The sequence below is a fragment of the Equus caballus genome, chromosome 1 (assembly GCF_041296265.1).
Source record: "Equus caballus isolate H_3958 breed thoroughbred chromosome 1, TB-T2T, whole genome shotgun sequence".
In the NCBI taxonomy this organism is placed as follows: domain Eukaryota; kingdom Metazoa; phylum Chordata; class Mammalia; order Perissodactyla; family Equidae; genus Equus; species Equus caballus.
Window position 1 is genome coordinate 139,527,122 of NC_091684.1, and position 24,203 is coordinate 139,551,324.

At 51.3% G+C, this 24,203-nt stretch overlaps 1 protein-coding gene across 14 annotated transcripts in view; it reads left to right on the top strand.

The window, feature by feature from the left end:
* The window catches only part of MEGF11 (multiple EGF like domains 11), a 336,757-nt gene that overhangs the window by 236,287 nt on the left and 76,267 nt on the right, over positions 1-24,203 (top strand). For all 14 annotated transcript variants that reach the window (XR_011439787.1, XM_023655041.2, XM_023655033.2 and 11 more), the window contains 2 exons: positions 21,381-21,627; positions 22,911-23,031. Coding sequence is in view for 13 of the 14 variants with exons in the window: in XM_023655041.2 (XP_023510809.1) it covers positions 21,381-21,627; positions 22,911-23,031 (368 nt within the window). In the remaining variant the exon portion in view is untranslated. The remainder of the gene's footprint in view (positions 1-21,380; positions 21,628-22,910; positions 23,032-24,203) is intronic.

Sequence of the window (24,203 nt, forward strand, 5' to 3'; positions counted from 1 at the left end):
AGGACTTGACTTAAGATCTCAGTGGTGGTCCTAAGCCTTTTCATGGCCATTATCTTCTCTTTCATTTCATCCCAGTCTTTGATGTGGGGTGGGACATGGATTAGTATATCCATTTTACAGGCCTTTGTGTTGTCTGTCTGCCTTCTTAGCTCTCCACTTCAACTGGAAGATATCAAATTACCCTCTGTTGCATGTGGAAATACCAGGGCATCATAGGTGGAAGATTTCCTTGGCTCACCCCTTGTTTTCCGTATGAGAAATTTGAGTCATGGTAAAGATAACTGAATCGTAAGGGAAATTGACTTTCCCTGTGGGGTCTAGAATGGGATTAAGTGGAGCAGGACTCTGGGTGATGGGGCCGGGGAATAGCTTCAGCAAAGTGTGAGCACACGAAGGCAGAGTCTGCTGGGAACCTGGGCGTGAAGGGAAGGCTAGGCCTGCATGTGGAGGGCTTTGAATGCCAGGTCCCCATGCATCTGGACTTGAGCCTCAACTCACTGTGGAGCCATGGAAGGGCTCTATGTAGGGCAGTGACCTCATCAGATTGGTCATTTGGAAAGATCACTCTGGAAGTTAGACAGAGGTGGGGTGGGGGAAGAGGATAAAAGTGGGGCACTGATTTGGCCACTTGTTACAACAATCTACAGCCACCCATGGCTGCTTTTTCTCCTGGTGCTGGTGGGTTATTTGACAGGTAACGGGTAACCCTCAGGCCCTGATGGCTTATCCTGGGCCAGCTGCGCCCCATCCCCGCTCCCCCCGCCCATTCAGCCACTCCCAGGGATAGAAAATTTGTCTTCATAAGACATGAGAAGATGGCATATAGGGGAAGCCACCATAGCCCACTCTCACGTGGGAGGACAAGATGAGTAAAGGGGCATGTTTTGCACTATTCATTTCTGACTTGCATCTGTGGTTCAGCTCTGATGCTGTGGTAGAAGCAGCCCAGGGCCTCTGGAGACCTGTTTCAGGCTCAGCATTGCCCCTAGGTCGTCGTGTGACCTTGAACAAACCACTTTCCCTTTCTGGGCCTCTGATTCTTCACCTGCAAAAGGGGAGGACTGGATCAGCTGATCGCTAAGGTGTCTGAGGTTCTAGTACTTTGTAATTAATCCTCCTCTTCACTTTTGTGAGTCATGTATGGGATTCTTAACTGAGGCCTGCACAAACAGTCATGAATCGATTAACACTGGGGATCCATTCTGAGAAATGCATCAGGTGATTTTGTTGTGCGAATATCACAGAGCGCACTTACACAAACCTAGATGGTACAGCCTACTGCACAGCTAGGCTATACGGTACTAATCTAATGGGACCACTGTCGTGTATGCAGTCTGTTGTTGACTGTAACGTCGTTATGCGGTGCATGACTGCAATCTACTTAGCCCTGGTCCTCCATAATCGTAACTGCTACAATTCATTGTCCCTTTATTGGGCGCTTGGCACTGTGCTAAGCTCTGTGTAGTTGCGTTTAATTACTACAACTACCCTACCAAGGTGCTATAATTGTTTTCGTTTTACAGATGGGGGAAACTGAGGCAAAGGATGTTTTTTAATAAGTAGCCCAAGGTTACCCTATAGAACCAGAAATTGAACCCAGGTCTGTTAGCCTCCACAGCTGTGCTCTGAATTCCCACACCTTAATACCCAGCCCCAAGCTCAGGCCCAGGCCAGGTCCCCATAGTAGTGCCTTTCAAGTTCTCCTTGGTCCACATCAAACCCTGAGAGAAAAACTTCTCTGGGGCTCTCCTGGGCTTTGTGAGTTACCAGCCCCACCCCTACCTGGAGAGCTCTGCTGAGGAGCTTGCTTCCTGTTTGCTCATTTTAATAAGATTGGTCTCTCTCCCAAGCCTGAGTGATGACAGGTAGCCAACTAGAACTAACTACAGCGTTAACTTTGCCTTGAAATCCTCCGCAGGCTCCCCAGCTGGAGACAGCTTGAGCCATGAGCTCATTAAGCAACAGAAGCCTGTCTCCCTATTGCCTAGATGCCAGCAAGAAAACCCCTAATACACCTGCTTTTACACTGAGTTGAAAAGAGCTGCGCTCACCCAATCCCAACGCCTTGTTGCAGCCCCCATTCCACTCCCCGCTCCTGGTATTCAATTAGCCACCAATTAGGCATCGAGGGTTCCCCAGCCCCCTGCCAGCCCCTGACCAGAGCCGGAGAGGATCACAGAGCTCTCAGCCCAGGTTCAAAGGCATTTTGATTGTGTTCCTGTGTTTATCCCGCTCCCTTCACGTGGGCCTGGCTTCCTTTGAAAGTGAAATGCTTTAAAAGGAGAAAAAAAAAGAAAACCCCACACACTGGGGAGGCCCACTGGGACCCCCATTCGTTCAAACATCCAGTTCAGATGGCCTCCCCACCGCCCTCCCACGCATCTCCCAGCACGTCCTGGGCCTCAGCCTCACCTCGTCCTCCCACCCCAACCCCTTTGGGTCCCAGCCATTGAGGGGAGGGAGATAAGAGAGAAAAATGGGTAGGGTAGAGGAAAAGGAGGTGAGAGCAGGGAGAGAGGCAGCAAAGATAGAAATGGAGACAGGTGGAGAGAGATGGAGGGACATCAGGGGAAGCGGCTGCTAAGTCACCTATCCTCCCAGAGGGAGGCTGAGCTGTGAATGAGAACCACCTTGGTAGTGCTTCAGCTCCCAGGAAATCCTATTTTGATAGTGACAGCGTCCTCTGCTGGGCCCTGGAGTGCTGAGGCAGAATCCCAGTCAATCCAGCCTGGGCAAGTGTCCCCTCTTCCTCAGTTTCTAAGTGTTTCTTATGCCTCTCTCCTCCTTATACCAGCCAGACAGGGCTGCTAGGTACAGATGTTCGGGTTGTGCACTGCATAGAGCAGACATAGAGAAACTTTTATGGGAAGCACGTGGGTGGGTGTTGGGGACTCCAGCCCTCCCAGCAGTCCTGGAGGAGCCTCTCCCACACACACTCACTGGCACACACTGCCTGGAGGCTGCTCCCAATCCTGATTCTTCCTGGACAAGCCCTGAGGTCCCTTCTCTTGTGAGCTCTCTGGGGCCAAATTTCTGTCCCCACCCCTCAACTCTAACCCTGACAAGGTTAGAGAACCTAGAGACGCTCCCTAGACACCTGCAATGACTTTCCTGCCTCAGGCCTTTGCTTACGCTGTTCCCTCAGCCTCCCCCGCTGTTCCCTCAGCCTCCCCCACTCCTCGTGGGCTTTTCCTTCAAGCCTAGCAAGTCGTGTCCTCCTTCAAGCCTCCCAGCCCCAGGGGCCCTGCTCTGCGACCCTCAGGTTCACAGTGTGCCTCCCTGGTCCTTTGTCTTGTTCTTGTGTCATTGTGCCACCCCCATCCCCACCCCCAGGTCATGAGGACCTGAGGGCAGGGGCCATGTCATCTTTTATCCCCAGCTCCTCTAACTATTTCTTATGTAGATTTGTTGATGAATCATTCATTGAATTAACAAGTATTAGCATCGAGCACCTGATGCCTAGCGGACAGCGTGTCAGGAACCGTGTTTGCAGTGGGGAATGAAACGGACTTGTCCTTGCAGCAAATGCTCTCGGTTCCCCAGACCTCCCAGCACTCACCTCTGTACACAAAAGGCTGCCTGTGACTCTGCCACGGGCACCATGCACAGCCAGCGGGGAGTGCTGGAGAGCGGATGGTCCTGCCGGCCGCCCTCCGCAAGAAGTTAATGGACAGATGCCCTGGCCTCCTTGCCCCGTGATTGGGGTAACTCTGAGCAGTGTTCTTCATTGTCTCCCGGAGGTCCAGGCAGATTAAGCTCCAGTTGTGCTTTCTCTCCCTTCCCTTCCCTTCCCGGTGGAATCCCGTCAGTCTGCTTCTGGGGAAGCCCAAACCTATCCTTTCCCAGAGGAGTTTCCGGCCTGGTGATGATGATGATGACCTATTGTTAATCCAGCTCAACGTTCAGCTCCCTCGTGAGTTTGCCCTTGCACATAGCACGATGCCTTGAACGATGACTTTGTTCATGCATTTATCTCCACGTTTCCTTGAAGGGTTTGTTGAATGGTACTGAGCGCCTCCTACTTGAGCACTGACTGAGGTGCGTTTTCACCATATCCTGACCACAACCCTCTAAGGCCTGTAAGAGCCCCATTTTATAGGTGAGATGAGGACGCGAAACCTCAAGGGGCAGCATAGCTGGCCCAGGGTCACACAGGTGGTAAGAGGCAGAGACGGGATTCGAGCTCAGGTCTGTGTGATTCCAAAGCTCAGGGGCCTGATGGGTCAGCATCCACCTCAACACAAGGCAATGAGCGGCAGGCACGACGCGTTTAGAATGAGGTGGAGAGCAGGAAGGTTCTGGAAAGCTTCTCTAAGGAGGAGGCATTTAATCTGAGCCTTAATGGGTAAGGGGAATTCAGAGGTTGGAGAAGCCCCTGCCCTGTGTGGGGTCTTCGGAGCCTTAAGGAGTGAATCCCACGTGGAGGACGCAGATAGATGCTCTGGAGGAGGCTGAGTGCCCCCAGACAGAATGAGGGGTGCTGAGGCATGGGCCATGTCTGCTGAGCGAAGCTCATCAGATTCCTTCTGAAGTCCCAGCCTCCTAAGAGCTCAAGGGACATCCTTGAAGTATAAGATGTGGATGTCCTGCTTAATGAAGGCACCTGCTGCTGCCCACTCTGGGCCATGCCTGTGGTCATCAGAAATCCGAAGGGTCATTAACCCCATCCCTTTTGCTCATGTGCTGGTCATGTTCCTTGCCTGGGTACTAACTGGGTAATCAGCTCCCAGCGGTCCTGGCCTGCCCCGTGTGCCCCAGTCTCTTCTTCATGGTTCCCAGCTGCACAGGGGGACCCACCACCCCTGGGACCTGCCCTCTCACCTCTCCAACTTGTGGCAGACACAACACCTACATTTAGTGATGGGTGGGCCAAGCTTCAGGAGTCAGTGCTTGACACCCAGAGACACAAATAGCAATAAGGAGAACTGTATTTAGCGAGGCCTCCGCCTCTCCTAGAGGGGGCATGTAATTTATGAGATCCCAGCTTGGGTACAACTGTCTGCACATTATCTGAATCACCTGGATGCCAACGCGCCCTGAGGTGCCCCCACCGATTCTCCTGCCCTTTCATTCCCCCTCCCCGGCTGTCTTCTGCCTGGCATGGGGTCAGGGGAGGGCATCTCACCGGCACCAAGCAGTGCTATGAGCAACTCTGTGGAGTGTAAAGGCCAGTGCTCGCTCACGCGCACTCTCTCGCTCGCTCGCTCTCTCACTCTCTCCTTCTAAGCTAGGAGGTCCTGGCCTACCTAGGATAAAGATGGGATGCAGAGAGGGACCGTGTCCCTCTGGGTCCAGGGCTGTAAGTCCCATCCACAGGGAAGCCCTGCTTTATTACTGTCATGGAGTCACGACAGAACCCTTCAAGAGCTTCCCATTGCTCTTAAAATAAAACCCCAGCTCCCTGCCCCGGCCACGTGTGATCTGGCCCCGTCTGCCTTGTCTAGAGCCCTTCCCTCTCTCATTTCTCTCACAATGTCCTGACTGTGCTGCCTGCCTCAGTGCCTTGACCCTGTCAGCCTTTCTCCACCATGGGACGTCCACCACATTCTTCCTTCTACCTGGAAGGCTCTTACCTCTTGCTCTTCCCACGGCTGCCTCCTCCTCCTTCACCTCCCAGCGTAAATGTCAGCTCTTCAGGGAGGCCTTCCTTGACTTCCCAATTGAGAGGAAGCCCCCTCATTGTTTTCTATCAAGCTTTTATTTGCACTTTCATTCCCTTACTGCAACTTTTAGTTATATATTTCCTTGTTAATTCACTTGCAAATATTTATTGAGCATCTACTATCTGACAGACACTGTTCTAGGTGCTGGGGATACAGCAGTGAATGAAACAAGGCCCCTGCCCCCATGGAGTGGACATTCTAGTGGGAGTCACAGACAATAAGCCAAAAGGTGAAAATAAATATATGTTGCAGTGGTTACATAATATCAGACTGAGTAAGTTCCAGAGAGAAAAAATAAAGCCAGGAGATGGGAAGAGAACTCAGACAGGGTGGCCCAAGAAGGCTCTGCGGGATGCCGTCTGAGCAGAGGCCAGAATAGAGGCCTTCATTTGCTTCTTGTCTCTATGCTGCTAGACTCTTAGCTCCAGGAAGGTCCCATGGGCGCTTTATTCCCCACTTGATCCCCAGTGCTGGTACAGAGTAGGCAGTCAGTAAAGTTTTATGGCCGAGTGAACAAATGGACAGCTAACCAGACCTCCTGCAGCTGCAGCATGAGTGTCTTTTCTTGACTTCATCCTTAGCAGATCCCAGGAGAAGCTGAGATAACATAGCAGCCCCACCATTCGATAATTCTTAATAGATGAGAAGGCCATTTGTCACTCGCCCTCAGGCCTCCTCTCTCCAGGGAAACCAGAGGTCCTCACCCAACATTGATGGATGGAGGATCCTCGGACTGGCAGGCCCAGCTGGGAGCTGCTCTCAAAGTCCCTCCTTACACAGGGAAAAATGGACACGAATGACACAAATGGCAAGAGAGAGTTGAGCAGGAGACCCCCAATACCAGAGATACGGCCTCCTGATGATCAGTGGGCCCTGTATGAAGTGACCCCACTGGGGAAGCAGTGCCATGGAGAAGGTGGCTGGGGTCAGAGCCTGAACACCTGGAGTCTTGATTCTCCTGGTGACTAGACCACTGACCTTGGGCAAGCTGCTTCACTTCTCTGGGCCTTGATCTGTCTGAGCAATGAGAATGCCAATCTTTGCTTCAGTGACCTATAAGCATAGAGGTGCTTTGGAAGGTCAAAGGTATATGATAAACAGGGTTACTCTAAAGAGCAAGTTAATCGCACAGGACTTGGGAGAATTGTCATATCAAGTGAGGCAAAGCTGTGTTTGTTGTCTTGGTTGTGAAAATTCTATTTATGCCTAGAATTCAGTGGGCGCCTGTGAGCAAAATTCAGAGCACACACTTGTGCTCCAAGACTCAACGCTTTGCTTCCTCCTTTGGGTTCACTGTCCTCCACGTGCCTGAGTCTTTGTCTCTGATCCCCCAGGTGACTGAGAGAGCCCAGCACGTCTGGGATGGAAGGAATCTTTGGAATCGTCTAGTGCTACCCTCTTCATTTTACAGTGGGGAAACCGAGATTCAGAGAGGGCATGTGACTTGCCTAAGGCCACATAGAAAGTCAGCAGGGGGACCTGGACTGTATCCGCGGAGTCCATAACTCCCAGATGGGGCCAGAGGCAGGGAGGGGATGGAGAGCCGAGGCAACATCCGGATGCGCTCCTTAGGCGGGATGTTACCTCTCTGTGTCTGTTTCCCCATCTGAAAATGGAGATTATGGGGTTGTTGGGAGAGTTCAATAAGATACAACCCATAAAGAGCCCAGAGAGAGCTTCATCTAGGTGAGCTCCCAGCATGCTGACTGCTACTGTCCTGGACACAACAGGCACCAGCAGAGCCACACAGCCACTCTGATCAGCAGGTGCCCTGCTCTACCAGTGGGGAAGTATTTTGAATGTCACCCTTGGTTATATTCATCATTCCCAAGTTCCTTGTCCCTTAGGTAGCACAGCAGCCTCTGGGAGTTCCGGGATTTCCCAAAGGAGACAGAGAGGACAGAAGTCTTGCGCAGCTGGATCGCCAGTAAAACTGCCTGTAAACCTGTCTTGGTCTAGACTTCATCCCTCCTCTGAGCTGTATTCTAGCCCAGTGCCATTCAGAGTGGTCTGTGGCCCCAAAATCCAGGAGTTGTCACTGGCCAGTGATGAGCTAAGTAAGAAACTGAGAGTCAATGTTTAGAAACTTAGAGTAATTTTGGCATTGCTGTGACAGCCGCGCCCGTGGTTGGTGGGCTCCCCTGCTGGACAGGGCAGAGCCTAGACTGGGTGTGGCCTGAGCCTCACGGTGAGTCCCACCTGGAGTGAGCTGCATGCTCAGTTAGGACCGGGTATCTGTCTGTCATGGACTGGAAAACAAAACAAAACTGTCCCTTCCCCACAGGCAGTTTGAGAAGCGGAGGTCTACCCTTCTATCAATGAGACAAACTCAGCCTGCTTCCTGGGCCCTGGGCCACCAGAGCTGTGTGCCCCCTTATTCCAGACCGCTTCCACCCTGAGCCCTCCCTCCCTTTGCCTTTGCTGTCTTCTCTACTCAGACTATCTTCCCGTGCTTTCCCACCTATTGAAATCCTATCCCTCCTCCTAGATCCTAAATCAAATCCCATCTTTTCCACAGGCTCTCCTGGGCAGACGGAGCCCTGCCCTCCCCGTGCACTGTCACCTCCCACAAGCGCCTCTCTCAGTCTGTCTCGTAGGACCCATGACGATGGCACACGTGCCTGACTTTGATCAATCTGTGGCCCCGAGGACCAACCAGGCCCTCCCACCCTTTTTAAGCCCCACCCAGTCCCGGCCTTACATCCAATCATTCTCAAGCAATGTCAGCCAAGCTGATCCAAAGCACTGGGGCACCAGTGGGCTCCAGATACTGCTTTTGCCAAAAGAAAAAGTGGCTCAGACGTAAATGCCTTTCATTGGGACAATCGCGGTAAACCCTGCAGGACAACCAGAGGAGCGGGTGTGTCTGCTGGTGAGAAGAGCCTTCCACCAGGCCCCTGGGGTGCAGCATTAACTCGCAGGATGAGTGGCTGGGGCGGAGGGTTCCAGGTCCGTCCTGCCCCCAGTCCACAGCCTTCTTCTGGCTGACTCTCGCCGTGACTCCAGGCTTCCCTGGTCCCAATTACCCCTGCTTGCTTTGCCTCTCCCTGGGGCCTGTGAACCCACCAATGAGTTGCTGGGGCAGCTGCAACACAACAACCACCCCGCTGTCTTCTCCTTCCCACCTGATGAGAAAGACCCCCGGCTCCATCATGAACAGGGCAAAAGCTGGGCCAGGCCTGAGTTCAAAAATGCCCTGTGGGCCCACGAAGGAGCCAGCCCCCTGCAGGGCCTCCACTTTCACTGCCTCTGTTCTGCTTCCTGCATTTTCCCTGTGGGAGTTTGGCCGCAGTGCCACACAGGAAGTTGTGGAAGGACAGAGACCCTGAGCATCACTTGACTGCCTCCCCATGAGCATCCATTGCCGTGCTGGGCCTGAAGTGGCTGCTCAAGGGGTGAGCAGAGGAAGGAAAAAAATTAAATTACAGCAAGAAATTCCTCAGTTAGACCTATGGAAGAACTTTCCGACTCTGACAAGGAATTAAACACAGACTTTTAAAGGCAGAAAGGATCTTAGAAATTGGGTTTTCATGCCCCCCCCCAACGCCGCTGACCCTACACACACTTTTCGCTGCTTAATCCTTTGTCCTTATGTAAGAACCCAAAAGAAAACTCAGCAGCTCTGGAGCTGTGGAAATGAGGGGTCCAGAGCCCCTGCCATGGCCTCAAGTGCCACCCCAGGTGTGGGACCCCTTTGGACTCCATGGGTCACTGTTTGTCTCATCTGGGCTAATCCTGTCACTTTGCCAAGGGGCACACTGAGGACTCGAAGGGTGGTGCCTGCTCAAGGCCCATAACAGGGCCAGAGAGAGGTTCTTTCCACCAGACCAGACGTCACTGTCTGAAGCAAGTTGGGGGGAAGTGGGATGATGGGACGCTGGTAGAGAATGTTGCGGAATGAGTTAATTCCTCACAAGAAACAGGCTGGGACCCCGTGACCTTCCTGTGTCCTTTCCCTCAGAGCACATCTGGGGGGTCCCACCCCCACACGGTGGAGCTTCACCAGACTCCCTTCGATCCCCCCACCCCACCGCCCAGGGTTTGCTCAGGAGCTTTGAAAGGGAGGTGAGGGACGGCCATGCTGGAGAGGGCGCAGGGCCGAGGCAGCGGCCCCCTGGTGGGTCTGCGGTGTCTTTGCCGGCTGCCTTTGAAAGGCTTTTCCAAAGAGGTAATTCCTTTGTGCACAGACATGATTTATGAGGCTTTCTAGGCAAATTGTGGAGATAAATGGTCTTTGGGGCTGGGAAGTTTCAAAGGCAGTGATGCAGGCAGATCAGAGGGAGCTGGGCAGCCGGGAGCTGGGCCCTCATTAAAAGCCTGTTGGGGAGGGGTGGGGGCTGAACAGAGCTGAGGACGGACCAGCTCTGGCTGGTCCCTGGGTCCATTTAGGGCAGCACCCAGCTTGCCTCTCACCCTGGGCCTCACTGACCCCGATGATGCTGAAGTGTATAAGGCAAAAATGCTGGGGCTGTTGAGATGCATTTATCCCACAGCTGGGTGCAGACTCGGGCAGAGGTTTAGAGGCTGGAGGGGGTGATGCCTGAGCTCCGACTTGGATTCTGGAAGTACAGGGAATGACAGCATGGGCACTCCTGCAGGAAGCCCATGGTGTCTGCCCCAGCTGTGCTCAGGGTGGCCCAGAGACCTTGCCACCCTCTCCTGTCTCTCACTGATGACCCAGACAGGTCCCTTCCCTCTCTGGCCCTTGATGTCCTCTCTGGACAAGGAAAGCACAGGCGTGAGCGAGCTCCGGCACTCCAGCTCTGCAGTGACTCCCAGCCCGACACTCTGCAGGATGAGGTTGTTAAATGTCCCCGTTTGAGAAGCAGGCCAGAGGTCACACTGGCTGTGAGGTTGGGCGTGAGTCATCTAACCACACGGAACCTTGGTTGTTCCTCTGTAGAATGGGGAGAATTATGGCAACCCTGAGGAGTCATGCCATGGATGGAACGAGTTCGGTCCTACAAAGACCGAATGACTAGTTTTCTTTCCCATCACCTGTCCACACGATATTGTGGCATTCTACACCCGGAGCAGTCCCGGTGAAGGTGATAAGTTTGACTTTCACACCATCTCCTCTCTCCAAAAGCAGTTAACAAACACACGCACGCACACCCTTCCTAATCCGGCTCCCAGGTCTGCTAATTGCCACTTGGATATTAACAGATAATTGGGGAATTAATGGCTGATAATGCCTCATGGTGTGACAACACCACCATCCCCCAACCCCCCTACATGAACATGGGATGACGTACGTTTTAATAGGGGATTCCTTATTAAGAAATGGAGTCCTCATGGTGAAATGCCAGGAAGGCATAGCAATATCTTGAAGCAAGGGCCCGGTGCTGCTTTCCAGATCATCCATCCACAGAGATGCAGGGCTCTGAGAAAATGGAGTTGCTGGGTCTCCCTGCTCCCTCCTGATACTGTGATGGTGTGGCATCTGGTTATAATGGACTTGGTGGCCTAGAGCCATGATTGAGGCTGTGGCAATGGAGATGAGGAAGGAAATGAGCCAAAGAGACTGACTCTGCTTAGGACATTTAATGTACCCACTGGCTTCATTGCCTCCTCCTGCCCTGCTGCCCTGAGGCCCTGACAGCTCCGGGCCCCCTGACCCCTGACCTGACGGTGGGACACTCTTCCTAGCTGTGGCTGTCCCAGCAGAGCTTTCCCAGCGCCCTCCAGCCATCCTGTGTTTCCTGTTTGCATGTCTGTTTTTCAAACCGACTGTGGGCTTCTCAGGCCCTGGAACACAGTGGGTGCTCAATAATTGTTTGAGAAGCCAGTAAATGAGCCTAATTCATCTCCTGAAAGTTGGTGTGGTGGTATGGAATAAGCCTTAGATTGACATAGCCAGCTAGTTTCAAGTCTAGCTCTCCAGCACATTAGCTGTGTGGTCACAGGCAAGTCACTCAGCCTCTCTGACCCAGTTTCCTGACCTGTAAAATGTGGGGGTTACATGAGATGACCTCTAGAGCCTAGGAGTAAGAAAACTAGTCTCTGACTCTCAACTCTGCCTTTTGCAGTCCCGGTGATTTTGCCCCCAAGGGGACATTTGTCAATATCTGGAAACATCTTTGGTTGTCACAACTGGGAGGGTGGGTGCTGCTGGCCTCTAGTGGGTAGAGGCCAAGGATGCTGTTAAATATCCTACAATGCACAAGACAACCACCACTTCAAAGGATTTTCTGGCCCAAAATGTCAATCGTGTCGAGGTTGAGAAACCTGATTTGTTATTTAATGTTTCTGAACCTCAGTTTCTTACTCGGAAAATGGAGTAATAATCCCACCTCACATGGTTTGCCTCAAATGCTCTTTGGAACAAGGCACAGTAGGAATAAATGGCACAGGGTTCATAAGAGGATTAAATGAAATAAGCATGAGAGGATGCAGCGAGTCCACAGTCGGCTCCCAGGGTTAGAGGTGTTTTCTGCCGTGTGTGTTGACTCCACCACCCCTGCTGCTGGGAGACGAGTGGACACTGCGGTCCACGCAGTTGCTGTGGATCCCGCCTCCCCTTGGAGGTTTGGGGAGATACAGCTAGTGTGGTTGAATAACACAGAGTAAGGAACAAGTGTAATAAATAGATCACTAAGAGCTAATGATGCATCATTATAATCCTGTGCTGTCAGCATCTCCTAGGTTTAGGGACTGTGCCAGGAGATTTGGATTTTAATCTACAGCACCTTGGCCTATTAATATTTAATTCCAACAATCTGAGTGGTGGAAAGATAGGGAGCTGAGCGGTGGCTCAGCTCAGAGCCTGGGTAACCACCTCGAATCTTTCTTTTCCACACAAGGACAAACACGCCTCCGACCCCGTTCCTCTGGCCTCTTTCTCACATGGGGACATTTAGCAACAGAGCATAGAATCACACAATGTCAGAATAGGAGGAGACCCCAGCATTTACCTGCTGGTGTTTCTTAGTGAGGAAACCACTGGCATTTGGAGAGCATAGTTCTTCATTGGGCAGGACCGTCCCTGATCATGTGTGACAACCTTATCCCCCTCCCCCCATCTCCAGGTGCCCTCTTGGGGAGGGTGACTTACTCCAGGCAAGAATCACTGATCCAAATATGTCACTTTACACATGTGAAAACAGAGGCCCAGAGAGGGGAGGGGACTGCCCAAGATTGCACAGCATTGCCGCTGACCCATCCTTCCTTGCTCCCTCAGAATTGCAGCTTAGGTCTGAAAGAGTGGAGGGGCTCAGCCTCTGAGATTTTCCTGTGCTTTTATTGGGGCAAGTCAGTTGACAAATGGGCTCACTCACTGGGAAGTCACTTTATTTATCAGCTGGAACGGTTTCAGGCGGCTCCTGCTCCATCTCTGCCTCCTTGCCTGCCGCTTTGTAAACTCAGGAGCAATCCCATGACCTGTCAGCTCTCCCTACTTCTTCCTGGGGCTGTGGGACATGAGGAGCAGACTTGGGGGCCACGGGCCATGCTTGGGAGGTGCCCTGACTGCGTCAAGCATTTCCATGGCTGCAGGGGTGCTGCAGGGCCTCGGCCCCGGCTCCAGCGCAGGCCTGGGCAGCTCAGGGTCCATGGACTCCAGCTTCGTTTCTACCCCTGACCTTCAGTTCTGAGCCCACGCCCCCTCCTTGCTGAGTCTCGGAGTTCCTGGCTGTGGAATGGGAGGACTCAGCCCTTGCTGACATCCCCGCCTCAGACCCAGGTCCTCCCGCCCGTGGCTCTGAGAGGACTGGTGAGAATGCAATCACCAGAAGGATGGAGGTTCTCACCTGCTGGGCTTTTTAGAAGGACCTATGCTTGGGCCCGCCTCCCCAGGATAACTAAATCAGAATGTCCAGGAGTGAAGCCCAGGCCTGACTGTTTTATAAAACCTCTGGGGTGAAGCTACTGGGCAGCAGGCCGAGAGTCACTGTCTGAGGAAGTGCGTCCCCATGAGTGGCTGGGAGGGGCCTCTGTGGTCACTGGAAAAGGACTGGCCAAGCACCCTTGTCAGCACAGCTCACGGCTCTTCCTATTCCCAGCTCTGGGCTAGACGCTGGGTGAAACTGTGTGCATGTGGGGGACAGGGGCAGCTATAAACAAGGACACCCCCAGCTCCCCCAGCTGCAGCCCATGGAGACTCCAAGGCTAATGGAGGAGACTGGACACCTGCCGATATGGAAGTGGTGACAAAGAAGTGATCAGCCAAGTTATTGTTCCTCATAGGGAAAGTCAATAAAGGCATAAAAGCGTAGTTAGTTGTGCCTTTAATAAATGATCTTCAGGGGGCTGGCTCCATGGTTGAGTGGTTGGGTTCACGCATTCCACTTTAGCTGCCCAGGGTTTACAGGTTCAGATCCTGGGCCTGGACCTACACACAGCTCATCAGGCCATGCTGTGGTGGTATCCCACATAGAAGAGCTAGAATGACCTACAGTAGGATATACAACTACGTACTGGGGCTTTGGGGAGGAAAAAAAAGAGGAAGATTGGCAACAGATATTAGCTCAGGGCCAATCTTCCTCACCAAAAAAAAAGCATTAAAGGGGTCAGCCCAGTGGCATAGTAGTTAGTACGCATGTTCCACTTCCATGGCCAGTTCGGATCCCGGGTGCAGACATGGCACTGCTTGGCAAGCCAGGCTGTGGTAGGCATCCCACATATAAAATAGAGGAAGATGGGTACAGATGTTAGCTCAGGGCCAGTCTTCCTCAGCAAAAAGCTGAGGATTGGCAGCAGATGTTTGCTCAGGGCTAATCTTCCTCAAAAAAAAAAAAAAAGCATTAAAAAAATGATCTTCAGGGACTCAAAAAGATACTTGTACACCCATGTTCATAGCAGTATTATTTACGATAGCCTAAAGGTGGGAACAACCCAGGGTCCATGAAGACACGAATGGATAAACAAAGTGTGGCATATTTGTACAATAGAATAGTATTTGGCCATAAAAGGGAATGAAGTACTGACACATGCCACAACGTGGATGAACCTTGATAACATTATGCAAAGTGAAAGAAGCCAGACACAAAAGACTTATATTGTATGATTCCACTTACGTGAAATATCTAGAATAGGCAAATTCATGGAGACAGGAAGTAGATTAGAGGTTGCTAGAGGCTGGAGGGAGGAGGGAACGGGGAGTTAACCCTTAATGATTCTGGAGCTCCTGTTTGAGGTGATGGAGGAGTTTTGGAAATAGAGGTGATGGTTGCACAACGCTGTGAATGTAATTAATGCCACTGAATTAATGGTACACTGAAAAATGATTAAAATGGCAAAATGTATGATATATATATTTTATCACAGTCGAAGAAGTTCTGAATAAATAGTCTTAACTGAAGAGAATAAAATTATGAGAAATAGGGTCAGTCATAGAAAACCTGGGACATATGAACACCGTTCACACAGAGACCGATCCCGGAAGAAGAAGTCTGTGAAACGAGCCTCTCCTTCCTCGTCTCCTTGTGAGTTACCCAAGGTGGCTGCTTAAGCCCAGGCCGGTTGCCTACATCCCATGCCCGCTCTTCCATCAACACCAGACCACACCCAGTAGGACAGCAGGGGTTAGGGGCTCAGACACCCCATCACTCCCCAGCTGTGTGACCTTGGACAAGTTATTTAACCTCACTGAGCCTTTGTTTCCTGATCTGCAAAATGGGGGTACTAATATGACCCATTGCAAATGGGTTGTTGTGATCATTAAATGAGAAAATTTGCTTTATGGCTTTATCTCATGGCCTGGCACATAATAACTGCTCGATCAACTGTAGTTACAAATTGAAAAGCATGTCTGTGGTGAAGGGTGGGGGGAAGGGAGTGGTGAAGCTGCTCGCCCTTGTGCAGAGCAAGGAGCACAGCAGGCCTGGCCTGGAAGTCTGAAGGGGTCAGGGGGGACATGCACTGGCCGGGAAGGGGAGTGAGCTGGCCAGCTAAAAGGAGCCAAACAAGCCAGGCCACACACTTCTGGGTGCCCCTTGAGCCCAGGGAAGATACTTGAAAAACCAGCCAAAGCCAAATATAATTAGGAAGGAGCATCTGTGACAGAAGGAAGAGAAAGTGCATGAGGGGTGACATTCCAAGCCCAAACTGGAGAGTTTGTGATTCCCTGTGAAAGAACGCAGAGTCCTGTTGTACTTTTAACGACGATAGTTTTTATTCACCTTCAACAGGGTGGGTAAGTGGCGCACTGTAGCCGCGCCTCATTTCTCTGTCGTTGCTGGGGAATGAGGTGTTTTTAAGTGGATTTTCTAGATAACTGAAGCTTATCCCTGTGCACTCTTTTTTTTTTTCATTTAATCACTCTGCGGCAGGGGAGGGGGATGTCTATGGAACGGATTACACACTTCCCTGCTTCCTTAATCAGAATATTCTAAATGGAATGTAACCTCTCCCTGTCAATTTGAATATGAGGGCCCGTTTACCTCTATATTAATAGCTCCAAGTTGCTTTGTCTTTTTAGTCTGCAAATGTTTTCTGTTTATTTCCATGGTTTCCTACTGTGGCACAGAGCTCTTGCTACTTATTTTTAGGAGCCCCATAAAGCACAGGCACACACGTAGACACAAACACACACATACGCGTATGCACACGCACTCACACACCAATCCGTGGTCTGAGAACCCAGACTGTCAGACTTGACAGAACTATGTTTGCATGTGCCTCTCGAATGCCCCGAACTGCCTATTATTGCCCTTTCACAGTGTGCCTTAAGGGCTCCTCCAACGGCTCTGTCCCCACTGGACTGCACTCTCAGAGGGCAGGATGCTTTCTGGCAGTAACAGGTGCTGGGTAAATGTTGAAGGGACCGGTAGAAGAATGAAATCGCGCAAGTGTTACTGTATCAGTTAAGTGGTAAGTGTGTGGGTTTTGAATGGCTTCCCAGATGTCCTTTAGACACCTCAAATCCAACAACCAAAATTAACCTCATTCTCTTTCCCTAGTATTTGCTCTAGCCGTTGTGTTTCCCATAAAGAATGTGGAACCAGTATGCCCCCAGCAGCCTACGTCGGAGCTGGGGTGACATCTTCCTCCCTCCTCTTCCTTCCCTTAGCACCCTGTCAATCACCAAGTCCTTGCTGATGCTACCTCATAAATACGGCGGGAGTCTGTCCCCTTCTCTCCATCCCAAATGCTACTACCTCAGTCACGGCCGCACCCTCTCTCTCCTATTATAACAGCGGTCCCCCTGACTCCGCTCTCACTCTCTCTCTCACAAATCTGTTCTCACCAGGGCAGCGTTTCTGCAGCCACAGCTGATCACGTCAGCCGTCTGCTGCGAGCACACTCAGAGCTTCCGGCCCCGTGGGAAGTCCGCACCCCTGCACATGGCTCACAAAGCCCTCGGACCCGGGACTCTGCCCGGGACTCTGCCTCACCTTCTACCTTGCTCTCCCTTAAAGTCTGCACTCCAGACACCCATAGCTTTTTTTCATTTTCTCTCACATGTCATGCTTTTTCCCAGCTCCAAGCTTTTACATATATTATTTCCTCTGCCTCGATCCATTCCTCACCCTCACCCCTCCTTCAGGTGCCTTCTTTGAAGATCTTCCCTAACCCCCTAGTCTGGGTTCAGACCTGCCTGTGTCCTTCTCTAATGTGCTGAATGACCCCTAGTGTACCCTTTCACAACGTGCCTTAAGTGCTCCTCCAGCAGCTCTGTCCCCACTAGACTGTCCACTCCAAGGAGGCAGGACACTTTCTGGCACTAACAGGTGAATGTTTGTTGAAGGGATGGGTGAGAGAATGAAAGCACCCAAGTGTCAGTGCATGAACTTTGTGACAATATTCCAGCTCCCTTTTCAGAGGCGTAGTTTTGCTTCCCCCTGGGTTTCAGCTGTGCCACAGAGAATGGAGGTCACCTCTGATAGGCAAATCATAACTGGATGCCCTGGGTGCACCAAGGACAAACTTGCCTGGACTCCAACAGTTTATCACAGAGCCAACGTCTGAGAGCAGGAACCATGACCCTAACAATGAGGGCAATCCCTTATTCCAGACCCCAGGGTTGCTCACCGTGATGAGCGGAGAGGATGTGGCCAGTCTCCGTAGTGTCACTGCCCTTGTGCTCTGCAGCTGCCACCTTGTCCCCAGTGGCACCCCTAAGTTTCTCTCCTTAGAATCGTCTTCCAGAAAGTGTCTCATTTACCTGCAGTGGAGAGAGCCAGAGCCAGAAGACCTGGGCCTGCCCTTGACTATAACCTTGGGCAATCACTTAACCTCCCTGACCCTTTATTTCCCCATCTGTAAAATGGAGAATAATAAAACATAATTCAGAGGGTTTTAAATGTCACAAGTGAGCATTTAACACGTGGTTGTTATTATTGTTACAATGGAGTCATGTCATGTGTACATTAAACTTATGCAAATTCAACTACATGTACTTGGCGACAGAAAGAGATAGAGAAATGGAACAATAGGTAATTCTGCTAGTCCCTCCATTCACAGAGTATATATCCCAGAGAGAGGGTGGGGTGGAAGATGCTGGACGGCTGGGTCTCTGTCACTCTCTGTCCTATGAGCCTCTGTCAGTGTGAGTGGAGGTTGTAGCTGTAACTGGACTCAATTTTTTTTATTGAGGTATAATTGACATATAACATTGTATTAGTCTCACAGGTACAATACAATGATTCGATATTTGGATACATTGTGAAATGATCACCACAGTAAGTCTAGTTAACATCTATCACCACACATAGTTACAAATTTTTTTTCTTGTGATGAGAACTTTTAAAATCTACTCTCTTAGCAACTTTCAAATATACAATACAGAATTGTTAACTATAGTCACCATGCTGTACATCACAAAGTTCATTTATCTTATAACTCATTTATCTTATAACTGAAAGTTTGTACCTTTTGACCCCCTTCACCCATTTTGCCCACCCCCCTCCCCCCGCCAGCCTCTGGTAACCACCAATCTCTTCTTTGAATCTATGAGTTCACTTTTTGTTTGTTTTTTAGATTCCAGATATAAGTGACATCATATGTTATTTATCTTTCTCTGTCTGGCTTATTTTACTTTGCATAAATGCCCTCAAGGTCCGTCCATGTTGTCACAAATGGCAAGATTTCCTTCTTCTTTATGGCTGAATAATGTTCTATTATATACGCATACCATATTTTATTTATCAATTCATCCATCAATGGATACTTAGGTTGCTTCTGTGTCTTGCTATTATAAATAATGCTGCAATGAACATGGGGGTGCATGTATCTTTTCGAGTTAGTGTTTTCATTTCTTTCAGATAAATACCCGGAAGTGTAATTGCTGGATCATATTGTAGTTCTATTTTTAATTTTTTGAGGAAACTCTATACTGTTTTCCACAGTGGCTGCATCAATTTCTATTCCCACCAACAGTGCACAAGGGTTCCCTTTTCTCTACATCCTTGCCAACACTTGTTATTTCTTGTCTTTTTGTGAGAATTGCCATCCTAACAAGTGTAAGATGATATCTCATTGTGGTTTTGACTTGCATTTCCCTGATGATTAGTAATCTTGAGCATCTTTTCATGTACCTGTTGGCCATCTGTATGTCCTCTTTGTAAAAATGTGTATTCTGATCCTCTGCCCATTTTTTCAATTGGATTGTTTGGTTTTTTGCTATTGAGTTGTATGAGTTCTTTATACATTTTGGATATTAACCCCTTATCATATATATGATTTGCAAATATTTTTTCCCATTCACTAGGCTGCCTTTCGTTTTGTTAATGGTTTCCTTTGCTGTGCAGAAGCTTTTTACTTTGACGTAGTCCCACTTATTTATTTTTGCTTTTGTAGCTTTTGTTTTTGGTGTCAAATCCAAAAAATTACCATGAATACCAATGTCAAGGAGCTTACCACCTATGTTTTCTTTCAGGAGTTTTATGGTTTCAGGTCTTCCATTCCAGTCTTTAATCCATTTTGAATTAATTTTTGTGTATGGTTTAAGATAATGGTCCAGTTTCATTCTTTTGCGTGTGGCTGTCCAGTTTTCCCAACACCATATATTGAAGAATCCTTTCCCCGTTGTATATTCTTGCCTCCTCTGTTGTAAATTAATTGACTGTATATGTGCGGGCTTATTTCTGGGTGCCATATTCTCTTCTATTGATCTATGTGGCTGTTTTTATGCCAATATCATACTGTTTGGATTACGATAGCTTTGTAATTTGGTTGGAATCCGGTAGTGTGATGCATCCAGCTTTGTTCTTCTTTCTCAAAATTGCTTTGGCTATTAGACTTGATTTTTGCCTCACTTATGTAGTACCAGGTGGAAAACGCAGGGTGAGGCTCACTCATAATTTGGCAGTTCAGTTTGTGTATATGAATACTTAGGGCACAGATGAAGAAGAGATGAAGCAAGATAGGGTGATTCTGGGCCTAGGGTGGTTCCATCTACTAAAGGATGACAGACAGGCTCCATGACATTGACCACTTGACCCTGGGCAGCAAGTGGGAGGTACGTGCAGGGGCGTTGGTGGGGCTGATGGAGTGATTCCTACATCAGCCCTTTAGTCCCCAAAGATCCCATGTACTCACTAGCCTCACTAGAACCTTGTGCTCTTGTCCATGCTCAACACTCACGTGCCACCGTCTCTTTGCTCATACTGAGTTCCCCCAACGACACCTTCCTGATCCCACTCACCTGCCCCTTCTCCTCTCTGAGCGTCTAAACCCTAGAATCACTGGAGCACAAAGGTCATTTAATCATCTCCTGGTCTCTAGGCAGTAAGGTGACTAGCCACTCCAGTTTGCCCAAAACTGAGGGATTTCTTGGAATGTGGGAGTTTCAGCGCTGGAAACAGGACAGCTGGTCACCGTGATAGGCAGAGAAGTGAGACATCTTTTACAGCCCACTTCAGATGGCTTCTCTTCTAGGAAGTCTTGCCTGCGTTCCTTAGCTGGGAGCAATCTTTCTCTCCACTGAACATGCCCTAGAACATTACTTGTGGCTGTGGATGCCTGAACTCCACATCCACCTTACCACGGGATTCAAGCGAATGAGGCTATAGTTTGAGGACATCTAGTTGTTGTGTCCTGTATGTACCAGGACGGGTCAGAGTGGGAGGTGGCAGCAGGCTGGATGCCCTACCTGGGGGTCTGCCGTTCAGTCCCTTTCTGTAGCTGCAGAGTGTGAATTTCTGCAAAGCTGGCTCAGATGTCACTCTTTGAAACATTTAATTACATATAAGGATCTTGAAGGCTGTCTGCCACCTCCCAGGGAAACATTTCTTTTTCCTGCTCCTTCTGAAGTTGGCTGCTTGGAAAGTAATAAAATTGAACTGCAGATGAAGCAACCAGGGGCGTAGGCATTACTGAAAGGAAGAAGCCTCGGAAGAGAGATGGGAAAGGTGACTGGGAGATGGGGGGCGGGGGGAGTTAGAAGACTGTTCATGGAGAGTGAGGTGCGAGAGGTGAGAAAACTAATGAGTTTCAAGAAGAAAGGAAAAGAGGAAGGAAAGATGGAGCGGTGGGAGCTAGGCTGGGGAGGCACCAAGAAGGAAGGTGGGGTCACAGAGAAGAGGGGTGGCAGACGGGAAGAGAAAGAGCCTGGCTAAGGGGAACAGAGACAGTCAATCAAGAACTTAGCAAAGGCAGAGAGAGGTAAATAGCTTGCCGGTCCAGAATTTCGACAGAGGAGAGAGGGCTCTGGGAGGCACTGGTTGGAAGGGAATGGCCTGAGAGGAAATGCGCTTCTTAGTGTGTATGATTATTTGGGTGGCTTGGTGGAGAGCTGATGGAGGTCAGCACCAAAGCCGACAGTCTCCTCTCTTGCAGGCTGCGACAGCGACCACTGGGGCCCCCACTGCAGCAACCGGTGCCAGTGCCAGAACGGTGCCCTGTGCAACCCCATCACGGGCGCCTGCGTGTGCGCTGCCGGCTTCCGTGGCTGGCGGTGCGAGGAGCTCTGCGCGCCCGGCACCCACGGCAAGGGCTGCCAGCTGCCGTGCCAGTGCCACCACGGCGCCGGCTGCGACCCCCGCACTGGCGAGTGCCTCTGCGCGCCCGGCTACACCGGCGTCTAGTGAGTACAGGCCCGCAGGCGCGGAGGGGCGGGCGGGGCCGGCTGCCCTCTCCCCGGGAGCTGCGCGCCAGCCGGCCTCCGTGGGACTGGGCGGGGCTGTGGCATCTCCTCGCTCTGCCCACAAGAGCTGCGGAAGATGAATGCCCAGGCCTCCCTCACGCAGGTCTCAGATCCCCGCCATCCAGGCCCCGGGGTGACTGGTGCGGACCCGAGAGTTTGCACAGATGGGCGCGCCCATGGCCAGAGGCGCTCATTCAACTCCTCCCAGGAGGCCCTTCCTGGTCGGAGCCCCAGACCTTAGCCTGGACTTCTCTTCTGATCTTAACCCAAATGCGGCTGCTCACCTGGCACCTGACCCCTCCAGGCCATTTGAGGCAGAACCGGGTGAGGGCCCTGGGCAGATAGCCTGCGTAGATTCCGGGGGTATACTGTGCCTGTCCCTCTGCCCTACCTTCTCCCGCCACACCCCAAACAGCGCCTCACTCTGGTTCCCTGGAAAGTCTATTGACTTCGGAGCTGTTTGGTTCAGACCCCCTCAGAGGCAAGATTGACATTCTCCTCCCTGCTATGTTGAAAACTCAGCAGGCTTCCCAACAGCCCTAGATCCTGAGGGGGTGCCCAAGGACTCTGACCACAGACACATTCCTGAATGAGGGTGCTCCCTGGGCTGATGTGTGGCCAGCTCCAGCTAGCTGCCGGAGCCCCCGGACTGAGGCCCAAGGCGAAGACCCCGTGCCAATCCTCCCCTGCATCTCCTCAGTGCCCGGTCCCCACACTTGAGCCTGTCAGGGGAGCTGAGAGCCTGGAAGGCGTCACACCCCAGATGCTCGCTCTCTTCAATCCAGGTAGATTCCTGAAGGCTGGATCCATGGCCACTTAGTGCCTTTGCTCATGCTGTTCCTTCTGCCTGGCATGCCCTTCTCTCATTCTCCTGGTGAAAGGAACTTCACCTTCAAGACTCATGTAAAATGTCCCCCTCTTAAGGAAGCCTTCCTCAGCTTCTCTTCCCCAGAACCACACTCTTCTTTACCCTAAAGACTCTTGAGTCATCCCACAAGTACTGGCCCAAGTACCCGCCGTTCCAGTTCATTATATCTGAGCCCTGCTGCCCCCTCCTGGCAGGAGGCAGGACTGCATCTCAGCTGACCTTGTGCCTAATATGGTTCACATTGACTGAACTCGCTAAATCCTGGGGAACCCTGGAGCCTGGGGACTGGCAGCCCCTGGGCCCTGCCGTCTGAGCTGAATGCTGCTGCATCTAACACCTCTGCTTCCCCATGCAGCTGCGAGGAGCTGTGCCCACCTGGGAGCCATGGGGCTCACTGTGAGCTGCGCTGCCCCTGCCAGAATGGAGGCACCTGCCACCACATCACTGGCGAGTGTGCCTGTCCCCCAGGCTGGACGGTAGGTGGACCTGCAGGATCTGGGTAGGGTGCTATAAGAGGTCTGAACATCCGTCACTCACACCCACCCAGGAGGCTAAATTCCTCGCCCTCCCTGAATACTCTCCCTCCTATTTATGGTCATGGGCATCATTAGACACTGCCACTGGTGCCATGGACAAAGCTTTGAATCTCAGGTCTGCCGTCTAAGTGCTGTGTGACCTGAGGCAAGTTATTTACCACTCTGAGCCTGTGGTCCCTCATGTGCAAAGGAGTTGAATTGTTCTCATAGATTGGCTCTGGCTTTGGGCATAGGTATTCACTTGAGCTGCCATGGGCTCTGGGCCAGATGTGGCAGAAAGAATGTGCTGTAAGGACGGGGGGAGGAGGAAACGCAGCAAGGTCTGGATCACCAGCGTTCATAGAACTTCAGATTCCCAGCCTTCACCACTTTCACTCACATGCACACATTCTGATTCTGTGGGCCCCAGAATCTGTATTTTAACAAGTGCTCCAGGTGATTCTGGTGCAGCCTCAACCAATCCAGGTCTCGTCTCTGGGAACCACCATTGTGGGAAAGGGGCATAGGGTTTATAACCTCACAGGCCTAAATTCAGGTCTCACGTCCAATGTTGACCCTGAAGAAGCCCTCGGTTACTCTAGTCTCTGCCTCCCCATCTGCAAAACTGACATAATGGCAGTCAGCCCTGCCCCGTGCGGCTGCCGCGCTGGCAGGAGGCTCAGATGGGGCAGTGCACATGCCAAGTAATTCACAAACCCGGACATGCTGTACGATTGCTTGTTTTCTGTATCCCGGGTTGCCACAGACAACCCGCAAGCCTCCTTTTAGCCGTTGCTCCACCTGTCCATGCCCCTCCTCATCCTCCGCAGACCCCAGCTCTTCCAAAGCAGCGAGTCCCTGAGGCTGACTCCTGTTTCGGGGGAAGCTCAGTGACACAGCTGGCTGCCTCCCTCTGGAGCCTGAAGCTTTGTAAAGCCAGGGAGGACAGGAGCAGGGTATTTTGGACGGCTGTGAACATCGAGGTCACGGGAGGCAGGCAGGAGGGACGTCTGCAGGGCCCGCTGGTGCAGGCACAGGTTTCCCAGGATTTTTTTAGAGCAGGAAAGGACCCTGGGGATCATCTGGTCCAGCAGCGTCCAAACCTGGCTGCACGCCAGAGTCATGGAGGGGTG